The 13,787-nt window shown below is 54.6% G+C and overlaps 2 protein-coding genes across 2 annotated transcripts; one reads left to right on the top strand and one right to left on the bottom strand.

The window, feature by feature from the left end:
* Positions 1-3,661: 3,661 nt before the first annotated feature.
* ELF3 (E74 like ETS transcription factor 3) lies at positions 3,662-9,042 on the top strand. The gene is made up of 9 exons (XM_017499461.2): positions 3,662-3,861; positions 4,287-4,457; positions 5,111-5,332; positions 5,500-5,592; positions 5,796-5,915; positions 6,103-6,192; positions 6,336-6,452; positions 6,966-7,161; positions 8,254-9,042. Exons 2-9 carry the CDS (start codon positions 4,295-4,297, stop codon positions 8,366-8,368), a joined length of 1,116 nt encoding a protein of 371 aa, XP_017354950.1. The 5' UTR covers positions 3,662-3,861; positions 4,287-4,294; the 3' UTR covers positions 8,369-9,042.
* A 3,873-nt stretch (positions 9,043-12,915) lies between these two features.
* Positions 12,916-13,139, bottom strand: LOC108283231 (60S ribosomal protein L39-like). Its single transcript, XM_037728172.1, has one exon. The coding sequence runs from the start codon at positions 13,084-13,086 to the stop codon at positions 12,931-12,933; it is 156 nt and encodes a 51-aa protein (XP_037584100.1). The 5' UTR covers positions 13,087-13,139; the 3' UTR covers positions 12,916-12,930.
* Between the last annotated feature and the right edge of the window lie 648 nt (positions 13,140-13,787).

Raw genomic sequence — 13,787 nt, forward strand, 5'->3', positions numbered from 1 at the left:
CAAAAAAAAAAAAAAAAAAACAGCTGCGCGTGGTGGTGCATGCCTGTGGTTTCAGCTGCTCAGGAGGCTGAGGCAGCAAGATCACTTGAGCCCAAGAGGTCAAGTTTGCAGTGGGTCCTGATTGTGCCACTGAACTCCAGCCTGAGTGACAGAGTGAGACCCTATTTCAAAAATAAAAAAAGTGTTTTAGGACTTTTTCTCTACCTTTCTCTCCATCCCCAGGGTTTCACTGGGCCTCACCTGTCTTTGGTCCTAGATGATTGTGAATGGTGTGGTAATCAGTAAAGTCTTTTAGAACTTAGCACTAAATTCTGATTTCCTGGCCTCAACATGGGCCCTAAGCAGTTAGCAATCTGGGTTTGGGAGTGGGATGAGGGGAGGGTTGGAAGAAATATTTAGTGTGTTTCAGTTGCCTTTCTTCAATACAAGGCAACCCTGAACCAGCCTGTTCACAGCTCGGCTCTGTCCTCAGCTTTAGGTCATCAAACAGGCTTCCTCCCTCTGCACGAGCGTTGGGAACTGTCGATTTGCTTTCACTCAGCAAGAGCAAGGCGTTAGTGGTGACCAAGTGGTGGACTGGAGAACCCTATGCCCCGTGGCACACTCAGCTCCACCCTCAGAGACGGTGACGTGGGTCACAGGAGAGGGATCTGGAGGCCTGGGTTCGGAAGAGCTACTCCAGGCACTGGCGTTTTGATAGCAAACTGCTTCTGCGGCTCTTTCAGGACTGTTCCTGGCAGTACGTTAACCGGCAAGGACTATTTTCGGGCTATCCAGTTGCCTCCCCCTCTCCCCAACATGTTACCTAGCTTATCAGCAGCTATGTTTCTTTGCTCTACAAAACCTGTAGCACCAATAGGCCCAGTAATCAAGAAGGGTCATCGGAAGCCAAGGCTGGAAGCCCTTGTACAGCCGTTTCGTGACTCCACTAACTTTGTGGGGCCTCCCATTTCTTAGCATGGGTATCCTGAGCTGTGAAGCCTGCCTCATTCGCCACTTTGGTACCCGACAGGCCTACTGGATGTGCCTGTCCTTTTACAGGACATCCTTCCATCCCAAAGATGAGGCTGTGCTGCCACGTGCGCAAGCTCTGTAGGGAGAGAGGGAGCCATCGGGCTGTTCCTGCCACCTCAGAATACTGGGAAGGCCCTGGCGTCCTGCTCCATAGCTCCCTAGACCACTATCCCCGAACCTTGTCCCCACCTGCATCCCATGCCTCCAAGGCACTGACCTCAAATCCAAGTATTTCCCACTTATCTCAAGGTGCTGGCCAACAGGGATTCCTTATCTCAGCTCCCTGTCACCCGTGAGGAAGCCCCAACAAGGCGAGGGAGCTGACAGCCCTCTCATTTTTCTCGTACGTCCTCCTCTTCACCCCGACATCCCCGGGAGCCCCAGCCAGGTGCTCTTCAGGGCAGGGAGCACGTGAGCAGCCCCGGGGCTAGAAGCCGGTTCTTCCACATTCCTGGGGGAGGGCCTGGGTGGAGGATGTGTCTGCCTCAGGCTCCCTGGGGGAGGCCCCCTGAAGGGCTGGGGAAAATCCTATTGAGCCCCAGGCTCACCTGCCTGCACTGGCCCGGGGATGGGGGGGATCCTTGACTTTAACTCTCTCCTAGGCACCCAGGAGCTTCAGAGAGGAGGAAGGCAAGAAGCAGGTTCTCTGGCCATGACTTTCTTAGTCCTCCGGCTATAGAGTTAACGACAGGAGTATCTCTGGAGGTGGAGTCACCTTTTGTTTGAGTAACCATTTCACCCACCCTGGCTGAGGGTGGCCAGGAACTCCCCAAGTTGTGGCATTAATGGAGGTGGGTCACACAGATTCTACCTTTTTTTTTTGAGACAGAGTCTGACTCTGTTGCCAGGCTGGAGTTCAGTAGCGCAATCTTGGCTCACTGCAACCACCGTCTCCTGGGTTCAAGTGATTCTCCTGCCTCAGCCTCCAGAGTAGCTGAGATTACAGGCACACGCCGCTATGCCCAGCTAAAATTTTTGTATTTTTGGTAGAGATGGGGTTTCACCATGTTGTCCAGGATGGCCTCAATTCCTGATCTCGCGATCCACCCTCCTCGGCCTCCCAAAGTGCTGGAATTACAAGTGTGAGCCACTGGATCCTACATTTTAGATACGTAAAAAACTAGATCTGAAATTAGCTGGGAATCTGTACCTGGGAGGCAGAGGTTGCAGTGAGCCAAGATCACGCCACTGCACTCCAGCCAGGGTGACAGAGTGAGACTCTGTTTCCAAAAAAAAAACTAGATCTGGAAGAGATCTTATGGATTATTAAATTCAGACAACTTCATTTTTTACAGAGTGGGAAACAAGTGCAGACTCCAAGGGTCTCATCCAAGATCACACAATTACAGACACTGGCTACAAGTCCCCTGCCTCTGCCATCCTGTATTACCCCATTCAGGGTCTCAAGGAGGCTCTATAGGACACTGTCCATTGTGTTTCGGGCTGAGTCCATAGAGACAGCCACAGACGTTGCGGGGGGGGCTTTGCCCACAGGGAAGGCAAGGGCTCTGGCCATGGAGCTGGGTGGGAAGACTGTGAAGCCCGAAGACATTGGGTCCTGTGCAGGGAAAGAGCGAGGGTTTCATGCACAAGGCACTTGGATACCTGCATGTGACTCTCAGCGTCACCCCTTCGCCAACTCTGTGTAGCCTGGGCAAGCCATTCAACCCTCCACGATGCAACTTTCTTGTTTATAAAATGGGAATAACCATGCATTCCTTACAGGGCTTTTTCGGTGTGAGAATTAAATGAGAGAATATGCTGAAATGTGCTTGGTAAATACATTTATACTCTGTGTTCCGTCTTTGAATGACATGACCCAGGTAGTCAGGCTTCTGACCGCTAGAGGGCAGCAGAAGGTACTGGAAAACGGGCCAAGTGAAACAGATTAGATGAAGTCTGGAGAGCAGGGACGAATTTATCCATGTGGATTCTGGCAACTCCGGTGGGGAGAGCTTCAGCAGGCGCTGAGGGAAGAACTTTCAAGCAAAGCTGGGTCCTTCAGGAATGATTGCAGCAACCCTGATGCTCAGATGGAGTCCAGGCAGTTGACGGGAGTGAAGACCTTGCCAATGGAGTGGGTGCTGGAGAAGGAGCTCTTTGGTGGGGAGCCGGGGCCAAGGCTAGGCTGGCACGCCCGGCCACCACCAATTAATCCATGGGTATTGCCCAGCCTTGAGCCTGGAGCGTCTCCCAGGTCCTGGCCAGAGTGCTGGGTGTTCTGGGAATAATCCCCAAACCCAGTCACTCCTCTCCCTACTAGGCCTCTTAGTCACCGAACCTCTGGAATTTAGGGGCCAGCAGCTTTCTTACCCAGGTCAGACAGGGGTTCATGTTCTTCCCTCACTTGCCCTCCCCCTGCCTGGTCCCTCTCTAGCCTGGCCCCTGGGAAGAATTTCCTGGGCCACAGGGCAGCCAAAAGCACAGATGCCCACCCCAGCAACGTTCCCGCCACCTGCCCAGGCCAGTGCCCTGTGCCCAACCCCAGAGGGTGCGGGATGACAGACTCTGACAATCATTAAACCAGCCGGGCCTGATTTCCCAGCACCGCCTGCTAAGATCCGGGCCAAGTGGCACTGAATATGCAAATCACCTGGGGCCAGGAGCCCAGTCTAAAGGCCAGGAAATCCCCTCCGTCCAATGAGCCACCAGCTCAGGTTACTGAAGGGGACGAACTATAAAGGCCCGAGCTCAGGGAGGAGCTCCCTCCGGGCTCTATTTAGAGCTGGGTAGGGGAGCGCAGCGGCCATACATCTCAGCGCTACCTGGCGGAACTGGATTTCTCTCCCACCTGCAGCGTAAGCCTGCCTGCCGGCCTGCCTGCCACAGCTGGACTCCGCCACTCCGGTAGGATTCCCTGCCTGTCATTCCCTTGCCCAGCTCTTGGGAAACTGCAGAGGGGTTCAGAGGATTTGCGATTCTGAACCTGCGCACTCCAGTCTAGGATCTCAGAGCAGGAGCGAATGTGTCCTGAGGGTTGAGGAACAGAAGGAGATTGTCTCTGGGAGGGCGGAATGGCCATGACGCCGCCAGCCTGTCTCCAGGGCCCCAGAGCTCTGCAGAAGCAGGAAGCCCAGCAGCAGGCTCCTGCCGTCCTGCCCTGGTCTGGGATCTTGGAGCCCTTCTTGAAGAGAGAGTGTCCGCAGAGTTACTGATCTTCCTGCCCCTTGGGGATACTCTTGCCCAGGGTTGGGCAGAGCAGAGTAGCTGGGAGTGTAAGGAGAGGACCCTCGTCCCCTCACCAACCTCATCCCGTCTCCCCCTACCCACAGGTAGCCTCATGGCTGCAACCTGTGAGATTAGCAACATTTTCAGCAACTACTTCAGTGCTATGTACAGCTCGGACGACTCCACCCTGGCCTCTGTTCCCTCTGCTGCCACCTTTGGGGCCGATGACTTGGTGCTGACCCTGAGCAACCCCCAGATGTCATTGGAGGGTACAGGTGGGTCTCAGCAGGGTGGGATGGGGCATGGAGGGGGAGACAGATCCATCTAAGGGCCTGTTAGACAGATGGGGGAATGGGTGGGGAGGAGGTCTCTAGGCGAATTCCAGGGCTAGCGGCTGAGACTTAGTATTGAGGTGCTGGGGTTTGTGGGGCTGTGACAGGCAGAGGGAGGTGTCGGATACCAGGACTAGGGTGTTGTGAATGCTACCTCCTGCCCCTGCTCCAGGGAGAGCTTCGAGGGCTGAAGTGGGAGTCCTCAGTGTGCACCAGGAATGGGGCTGTGTGTGTTGGGAGTGATGGTTCACACCTGTAATCCCAGTACTTTGGGAGGCCCAGGTGATTGGATCATTTGAGGTCAGGAGTTCGAGACCAGCTTGGCCAACACGGTGAAACCCTGTCTCTACTAAAAATACAAAAATTAGCTGGGCATGATGGCACATGCCTGTAGTCCCAGCTACTTGGGAGGCTGAGGCAGGAGAATCACTTGAGCCTGGGTGGTGGAGGTTGCAGTGAGCTGAGATTGTGCCACTGCACTCCAGCCTGGGCCACAGAGTGAGACCCTATCCCAAAAAAAAAAAAAAAAAGGAACGGGGCTGTGAGGTCTGCTGGGTAGCCTGAGCTGAGCCTGTTGCCATGCCTGGCTCTTGCAGAGAAGGCCAGCTGGTCGGGGGAACAGCCCCAGTTCTGGTCGAAGACGCAGGTTCTGGACTGGATCAGCTACCAAGTGGAGAAGAACAAGTACGATGCCAGCGCCATCGACTTCTCACGGTGTGACATGGACGGGGCCACCCTCTGCAACTGTGCCCTTGAGGAGCTGCGTCTGGTCTTTGGGCCTCTAGGGGACCAGCTCCATGCCCAGCTGCGAGACCTCAGTGAGTCCAGGCCCCTGGAGGCGGGCGAGCGGCTCCATATGCTGAGCTGAGTTGAGTTCACTGTGGCTGTGGGCAGCCCGGAGCTCTGGGCCAGAGGCATAGCCAGAAAGAGCCCTTGAGGGAGGGATGAGGGGAGTGTGACGCTTCCTTCCTTCCTTCCTTGTCAGCTTCCAGCTCTTCTGATGAGCTCAGTTGGATCATTGAGCTGCTGGAGAAGGATGGCATGGCCTTCCAGGAGACGCTAGACCCGGTCCCTTTTGGTGAGAACCCATTTTCTCCTTCCTTCCCCAGCCTGTCTTGTCCCATCCCTGCCCCTCCACAGAGTGCTAGAGATGACTCCCTCCCCAGACTTCTTCCTCCCTCAACTAGAAAAATCGCAGCAGGTCATCAGACCCATGGGCAGCCTCACCCGTCCTAGTCCAGTCCCCTGAGCCCTCTCTGAGTTCTCACCTCCTTTTCCTAGACCAGGGCAGCCCCTTCGCCCAGGAGCTGCTGGACGACGGTCAGCAAGCCAGCCCCTACCACCCCGGCAGCTGTGGCGCAGGAGCCCCCTCCCCTGGGAGCTCTGACGTCTCCACCACAGGTGAGAGCCCTCTCTGGGGCACAACCTCCCTTCCGCCAATTGTCCCTGGTTCCCTCTGGCTCCTGGCACCAGTACTCGGACCCTCTGGCAGGAGCAGGAACAGGCTGGGAAGGGTGTCCTGAGGGCCAGCAGCCTGGTTCAGCAGAGGGTGGGCTGGCAAGGGACTCACTCTGACGACACCCCCCAGGGACTGGTACTTCTCAGAGCTCCCACTCCTCAGACTCCGGTGGAAGCGACGTGGACCTGGATCCCACTGACGGCAAGCTCTTCTCCAGTGGTGAGTCGTGGGAGGTCACCATGAGGGCGTCCCATTTACCACTGCCCAGAGGGCCCAGCTCTTCCTGCAGGCTTTTCCTGTAGAGGGGCTGCTCCCCCTAACGTCCCCCTCGCCCTCCTTGACCTTCCACCCTGTCCCCACAGATGGCTTTCCTGACTGCAAGAAGGGGGATCCCAAGCACGGGAAGCGGAAACGAGGCCGGCCCCGAAAGCTGAGCAAAGAGTACTGGGACTGTCTGGAGGGCAAGAAGAGCAAGCACGGTGAGCTGCGGGGGCGCCTGGGTCTGCCCTGCTGAGGCTGAGCGGCTCCCGGGGGCACTGCGGGGCATCGTGGGTATGCCTCCCCGTTTTCTCTGGTCTCCCACACGGCGTTGGTTAAGGCTGTGCACATGCTGGGGCTCTATGGTATTGGTCACCACCTGATTGCAGAGCCTGGTTTGGTGGTCCTGGAGAGGAGGGGGAAATAGGGTCCCTGTGGAGGCGACTGGCACCAGAGTCCAGGTGTCCCGTCCACTGACCCCAGCTCTCTCTGCACTTGGCCACTGCCTGCCTTCCGCAACCCCTCAGTGATGTGAGGAAGCTGCTGGTGGGTGCTTAGGTGGGCTGAGGAGAAAGGCAGCCACTACAGTCCCCTCACAGAGGGCGCTGCAGGTTCTCTGGAGGGGCCTGCTCCATGCCTGTGGCCAAGTCAGCCGTGCACCGGGGAGGGCGGGGCTGGCTGACCTTGGGTGAGAGCGGACACTGAACGGAAACTGACGGAAGCTGGCCTTGCAGCGCCCAGAGGCACCCACCTGTGGGAGTTCATCCGGGACATCCTCATCCACCCGGAGCTCAACGAGGGCCTCATGAAATGGGAGAATCGGCACGAAGGTGTCTTCAAGTTCCTGCGCTCCGAGGCTGTGGCCCAACTGTGGGGCCAAAAGAAAAAGAACAGCAACATGACCTATGAGAAGCTGAGCCGGGCCATGAGGTGAGCTGTTGGCCAGGACCCTCACGATGCGGCTGGACACGGGACAGGCGCTTATGGGCCCATCTCCCTCTTTCTGCTTGCTCCTCAGCTTCATGCAGCAGGCTTCAGTCTGTGGAGTGAGGACAGAAGCAGGGTTGGCCTACTTTGTGGATTAAATGACAACACGGAGAAAGTATTAGCCTGGCAGACAGCAGACACAGTGCACTTGAGGGGGCAGGAGCTGTGCCCACCCCAGGGCCTGCCTTTCTCCTCGTTGAAGGATTAAGTTGCTTTTATCTGGCCTCAGTTTCCTCCTATGGCCAGGGGGAGACTAGGTCATCTTCAGCTCCCGTCCAGCCCTAAAATCATGTACTTTCTTCTTTTTTTTCTTTTTCTTTTTAAAATAGAGACAAGGGTCTCTATGTTGGCCAGGCCAGTCTCAAACTCCTGGTCTCAAAGGAGTCCTGCATCGCCCTCCCAAAGTGCTGTGATTACAGGCATGAGCCACTGTGCCTGGCCTTTTCTTCTTTTTTCTTTTTTTTTGAAAGAGGGTGTTGCTGCAGTGGTGCGATCTCAGCTTACCACTACCTCCACCTCCCGGGTTCAAGTGATTCTCCTGCCTCAGCCTCCTGAGTAGCTAGGACTACAGGCATGTGCCACCATGCCCAGCTAATTTTGTATTTTTAATAGAGATGGGGTTTCACCATGTTGGCCAAGCTGGTCTCAAACTCCTCACCTCAGGTGATCCGCCCGCCGTGGCCTTCCAAGGTGCTGGGATTATAGGCATGAGCCTCCGCGCCCAGTCGCCTGGCCTTAAAAATCACATAATTTAATGATCAGACCCAAGTCATAGCCATAGGATACAAAGAAGCAAGGGCAGAGAGCCATGCGTCCTGGCCACAGTTACAGGCCAGTGTAAGGACAGAGCAGACAGCTCCTGCTTACAGGTGGGAAGAACAGAGGAGTTCAGGAAGTGTGAGTCAGGCTCAGGTTAGTCAGGCTGAGACCCGTGGGCACGGGTCACCTGGGGGTAATGCGGGCCACGTGGGAGGGCTGGCCGTCTGGGGCCCGTTTCCTGCCTAAGCACCTCTGACCATCCTTCTCCCCACTCAGGTACTACTACAAACGGGAGATCCTGGAACGGGTGGATGGCCGTCGACTCGTCTACAAGTTTGGCAAAAACTCCAGCGGCTGGAAGGAGGAAGAGGTTCTCCAGAGTCGGAACTGAGGGTCGGAACTATACCCGGGACCAAACTCATGGGCCACTCGAGGCCTGCAACCACTCCTGGGAGGACAGGCAGGCCAGATGGCCCCTCCGCTGGGGAATGCTCCCAGCTGAGCTGTGGAGAGGAGCTGAAGTTTTGGTGTAGTGTCTGCCGTCGTCCTGGGACTTGGAGGCTGTGGCCTCGCCTCCCCGGCCTCCTCTTGGAATTACAAGCCCTGGGGTTTGAAGCTGACTCTATAGCTGCAAGTGTGTCTCCTTTTATCTGATGCCTCCTCAAACCCAGACTAAACGAGACGGCACCTTCCTCCTGCAGACACCTGGACTGAGCCAGGGAGACCTGGGGAGGCCCTAGGGGAGCGCCGAGATGGAGAAGACTGAGGAGGGGCTCCAGCACCTTCTTTCTGGACTAGCGTTCACCTCCCTGCTTGGTGCTTGGGCTCTACAGGCAGGGGTCAGAGCACTCCCTAATTTATGTGCTATAAATATGTCAGATGTACATAGAGATCTATTTTTTCTAAAACATTCCCTTCCCACTCCTCTCCCACAGAGTGCTGGACTGTTCCAGGCCCTCTGGTGGGCTGATGCCGGGACCCTGAGGATGGGGATCCTGGCTCCTTTCTCCTGTGAATGGAGGCAGAGACCTCCAATAAAGTGCCTTCTGGGCTTTTTCTAACCTTTGTCTTAGCTACCTGTGTACTGAAATTTGGGCCTTTGAATGGAATATGGTCAAGAGGTTGGAAGGGAGGAGGATGAGCGTCTACCAGGCCGAGGGTGAGGGCACAGGCTGACGAAGAGAGGAGTGGCAGGTTTGGGCTTACAGACAGGTGGGCTGGGGGCTGGGAGACGAGCAAAGGAAGCAGGTGAGGCTGCTGGAAAACACCTGCAAGACTTCATGCAAGGACATGAACTCAGAAAGTGGAGGTCAGGAGCATCCTAATGTCACAACACTGCTCGGGTGACCTTGACCTTGACCAAGTCTGTCCTCTTTAGGACTGATTCTTCTTGTAAGGCTAGGGTTTGGACCTGATGTTCTCAAGATGTCTAGAATTGCATGGCTGGCCTTGTGGGACAGATGCTTTTACATTTCAGCCAAATGGGCTGTAAGCTGTATATCTGTCATATGAATCCCAGTTTTTGAGTCTGACAAAATCAGAATTAGGATCTTGTAAAGGGGGAAAAAAATGGAGATAAGTACTTGTTGAGAAAGAATGAGAGGAGTTACATCTGGTGAAAGCATAGTCTTTCTCTCTTTTTTAATAATTGCAACTTTTACTTTAGATTTAGGAGGTACATACACAGGTTTGTTGCATGGGTATAGTGTGTGATGAGAATGATCCTGTCGACCAGGTAGTGAGTACTGCACCCAGGGACAGTGTAGTCTCATGCCAGGCACTGTGCTGGCCCACGCTGCCTTGTTTAATCCTCCTCCAAGAAGAGAGGAGACGCGGTATTCCCATTTGACGTGTGGAAAGAGGTTCCACGTGTGCCTTGATTCTGTCTTAAAATCTTCCCGGGAGCCTTTCCTGGTGTAGGGGCTTTATCCTCAATAGATGCCAGAGCTGTTATTCTGTTTCCACAGTGATAATGTGTCTAGGTTTTAAGGAGAACAGTTCATTGATGTTACTTATGAAGAATGCCTTCCAGGTGGAAAGTTCCTTGAGCCTGAGGCTTCACACTCCATAGAGCACATTCAAATCCCATTCGTGGGTTTGAAATACTGCTCTGTCATCTTGGAAATACCAACCGGATTATTGGCTGAAGTGATGTGGGTAAAGAAGGGACCCTAGGGAAACGAAAGCTTGTGTGTGGATGTCTGGAAATGTGGCTTGCTCTGGAGGAGCAAGAAATGGTGGAAGGGAGAGTGGAGAAATTGGCTGGAGAGAAAAGTGGGGTCATGAGAGAGCCTGGAATCCTGGAGCCATTTTGGAAAAAGACTATTACTTACATTTCCCTTCTGAAGTGTGAGCCAGTTAGACAAAGCCGGTGTGGGCAGGGCATAGATTTAGCCTCAGAAGCTGGGGAAGTTTCACAACTACTTAGTCCAAAAATGACCCCATTTCTTGAAAATTATACATTAGACTTGGGGCTAATTTCCCTCGCCACAATATCTTGGGTCCTTGCACCCTTAAGAGAGGTGGCCCAGTGTGGCCTGAAGTCACCTAGCCAAGAAGTGTGGGAGGAGCCTCTGGAGCCCAGGCCAGCTTGTTCGGCCTCCCTTGACCCCCCAGCCTCTTCAGCTCCTAAAGGAGATCCTAGCAGGGAGGAGGGCTGGGAATGTGGCGCTCAGCCCCTTTATCCTCTCCTGGAGGGCTGGGGCAGGTGCTGCCCACTGCGCTGAACTTTGTCCTGCCATTTGCAGTTTATGAGGCGCTTTCCTCATCCCATTATCTCATTTGATCCACCCCACAGCTCTCTGAGGAGACTGGGCGTCCCCGTTTTACTGACAAGACTATTGGCGGGCCGAGGTCACCGGCTGGGCTGAGTGAGAGCCGGGACCGGCTGGCAGCATGCCTGCCCCCACGCCGCAGCTCGATGGGGCCGCCTGGGCAGGTGGCCTCTGCAGGGCAGTGCTGGACAGCCTGGAAGAGGGCAGCTCTGGGGAGGGACGTCTTTCTCCCCAACAGTGTTCTCCCCTTTCATCCCTCAGGATGCTGCAGAGTCTTGGCACAGACCCCTGGGCTGGCCTCTGTGCTGCCCTCTCTGTCGGACACCAGGCACTCTTACCCCGACTCTCACCGGTCCAGGGGCCTCTGAATGGACTCCTCCTTGCAGGAGATGGGCCCCATCTCTCACCCACCCATGGTCAGGGTCCCCTCAGGTGCGTCCTGGCTCGGGGGTGGGGTCGGGGAGGAAGCCACAGGGCAAGGCTGTTTATATCCTGCCCTGCTGGAGCTGCTGGTCACCTCTTATCTGCTTCTGTGGGGTTGGGTGTGTCGCTGTGCAGGTCAGAGGGAGGTCACCCCTCCCATGGTGTTTGGGTGTGCCGAGGAGGGGCTGGGGTCGGCCTCCCGGGACAGTTCTCGCTTTTCCCACAGCCCCACCTGTCCCACCAAGTCTTGGGAAATCTGGCTTCTCCTAGGGGAAGTGGGTGAAGGGGCTGCATTTCTGCGGAGTCTGGTTTCAGTCTGCCCTCTCACTGCAGCTCTCTGTTTACACAGCCCTCTCCCTCCCGGGCTGCGGGCACCGGGCAAGTGCTGGGCTTACTCACCTCGGCACCTCGCACAGCGCCTGGCACAGAGGAGGTGCTCGATAAATATTTGTTAAATGGCCCCGTGACTCTCCCTGTCCTGGCCGCCACCTCCCTCACATACCACACACACACTCATATATGGGAACTAAAGTCACACACACACACTCACAAAGACAAATATTCACAAGCCCTCACACATGCCCCTGCACGCTCTGCAGACACTGCCTGCTCTCATGCACTCGCGTGGGCCATATTCACAGCCTCACACACCTGCACACACCAGCACACACGACACACTCCCACCTCACAGTCTCACACAGCCACATCCTGGACTGTTGTTTGCCCTACTCATCTCCTCCCTGGGGGCCCTTCTATGAAGCATTTCCTCACCTCCTCTTCGGCCCTTTTCCCCCACTGCCAGATGGGTTCAGCCCTTGCCTCCAGTCAGGACAGGCCTGGTAATTTGCAGAGCTCAGTGCAAAGTGAAAGCTTGGGCCCTTTAAGTAATTATTAGGCAGGGCGTGGTGGCTCACACTTGTAATCCCGGCACTGTGGGAGGCCGGGGCTGGTGTACCACCTGAGGTCAGGAGTTCAAGAACAGCCTGGCCAACATGTTGAAATCCCATCTCTACTAAAAATACAAAAATTAGCCCGGCGTGGTGGCATGCGCCTGTAATTCCAGCTACTCAGGAGGCTGAGGCAGGAGAATCCCTTGAACCTGGGAGGCAGAAGTTGCAGGGAGCGGAGATCGCGCCATTGCCCTCCAGCCTGGGCAACAAGAGCAAAACCCCGTCTCAAAAAAAATTTTTTATTTTTATTTTATTTTTTGAAGTGAAAGGTCTCACATATTTATTACTGAACCCAGGCAACCAAAACCTTCTTTTCTTTTTTTTTTTTTTTTTTTTGAGACGGAGTTTCACTCATGTTACCCAGGTTGGAGTGCAATGGCGCGATCTCGGCTCACCGCAACCTCCGCCTCCTGGGTTCAGGCAATTCTCCTGCCTCAGCCTCCTGAATAGCTGGGATTACAGGCACGCGCCACCATGCCCAGCTAATTTTTTGTATTTTTGGTAGAGACGGGGTTTCACCATGTTGACCAGGATGGTCTCAATCTCTTGACCTCGTGATCCATCCGCCTCGGCCTCCCAAAGTGCTGGGATTACAGGCTTGAGCCACCGCGCCCGGCCTTTTTTTTTTTTTTTTTTTAACATGAATAATGGAAGCACTGTGCGTTGTACTAATGCCTTCATAACAGATACAGAAAGGAAACTGTTCAAATTTCTCCAGATGGCGGTGACATTTTTCAGCTTGATTTGGTAACACGACTGTGACCTACAGACAGCATAAATATGTGTGCCATCGCATATGTAATTTCTTACAGACCAAGCTTGGTTCTTCTCCAGTGTCTCCTTTTGGAGTTGTACCTGATTTTATTACCAGTTTTCATCCGAATCCACTGGGGAATGGGACGATTTTGCTTTTGTTTCTTGGCCAGGGATCGCTTAATCCTGAAAGTCTTGTGAGAAGACATGGCGAGAAACGGAGTAAAGCACACATCACGATGGCGGAGAAAGGAAGAGAGAGGAAAAAAAATTTTTTTTTGAAACGGCAACAACAGAGCACACATCACGGAGGTGCGGTCCTCCTAGCACAGGGCCTGTGTGATCGCTGGACAGGCCACACTCAGGAAGGCAGCTCTGCCTCCGTGTGCCGCTGGCCTGTGAGAGCTCCACTGAGGTACCCACCATCCTTCTACTGCAGATGTGTTTGCCACAGTCACCAAAAAATCAACAAGTTGTCAAGTTTTTGTTTTTTTTTTTTTAAGACGGAGTCTTGCTCTGTCGCCAGGCTGGAGTGCAGTGACGCAATCTCGGCTCACTGCAACCTTCGCCTCCTGGGTTCAAGCGATTCATCCGCCTCAGCCTCCGGAGCTGCTGGGACTACAGGCGCCTGCCACCACACCCGGCTAATTTTTGTATTTGTTTTAGTAGAGACGGGGTTTCATCATGGCCAGGATGGTCTCGATCTCTTGACCTCATGATCCACCCGCCTCGGCCTCCCAAAGTGCTGGGATTACAGGCTTGAGCCACCGCGCCCGGTCCCTTTCCTTCCTTTTCTGAGCCTCGGTTTCCTCATCTACAAAATGAAGATTGTTCTATATCGAGTGCTTTGTCTTACGAATCACCAGTGAGACCTGGTCTCAAAAAAAATTAAAAATGAAAATAAATGTGA

The sequence above is a fragment of the Cebus imitator genome, unplaced genomic scaffold, assembly GCF_001604975.1.
Source record: "Cebus imitator isolate Cc_AM_T3 unplaced genomic scaffold, Cebus_imitator-1.0 Scaffold257, whole genome shotgun sequence".
Lineage (NCBI taxonomy): Eukaryota > Metazoa > Chordata > Mammalia > Primates > Cebidae > Cebus > Cebus imitator.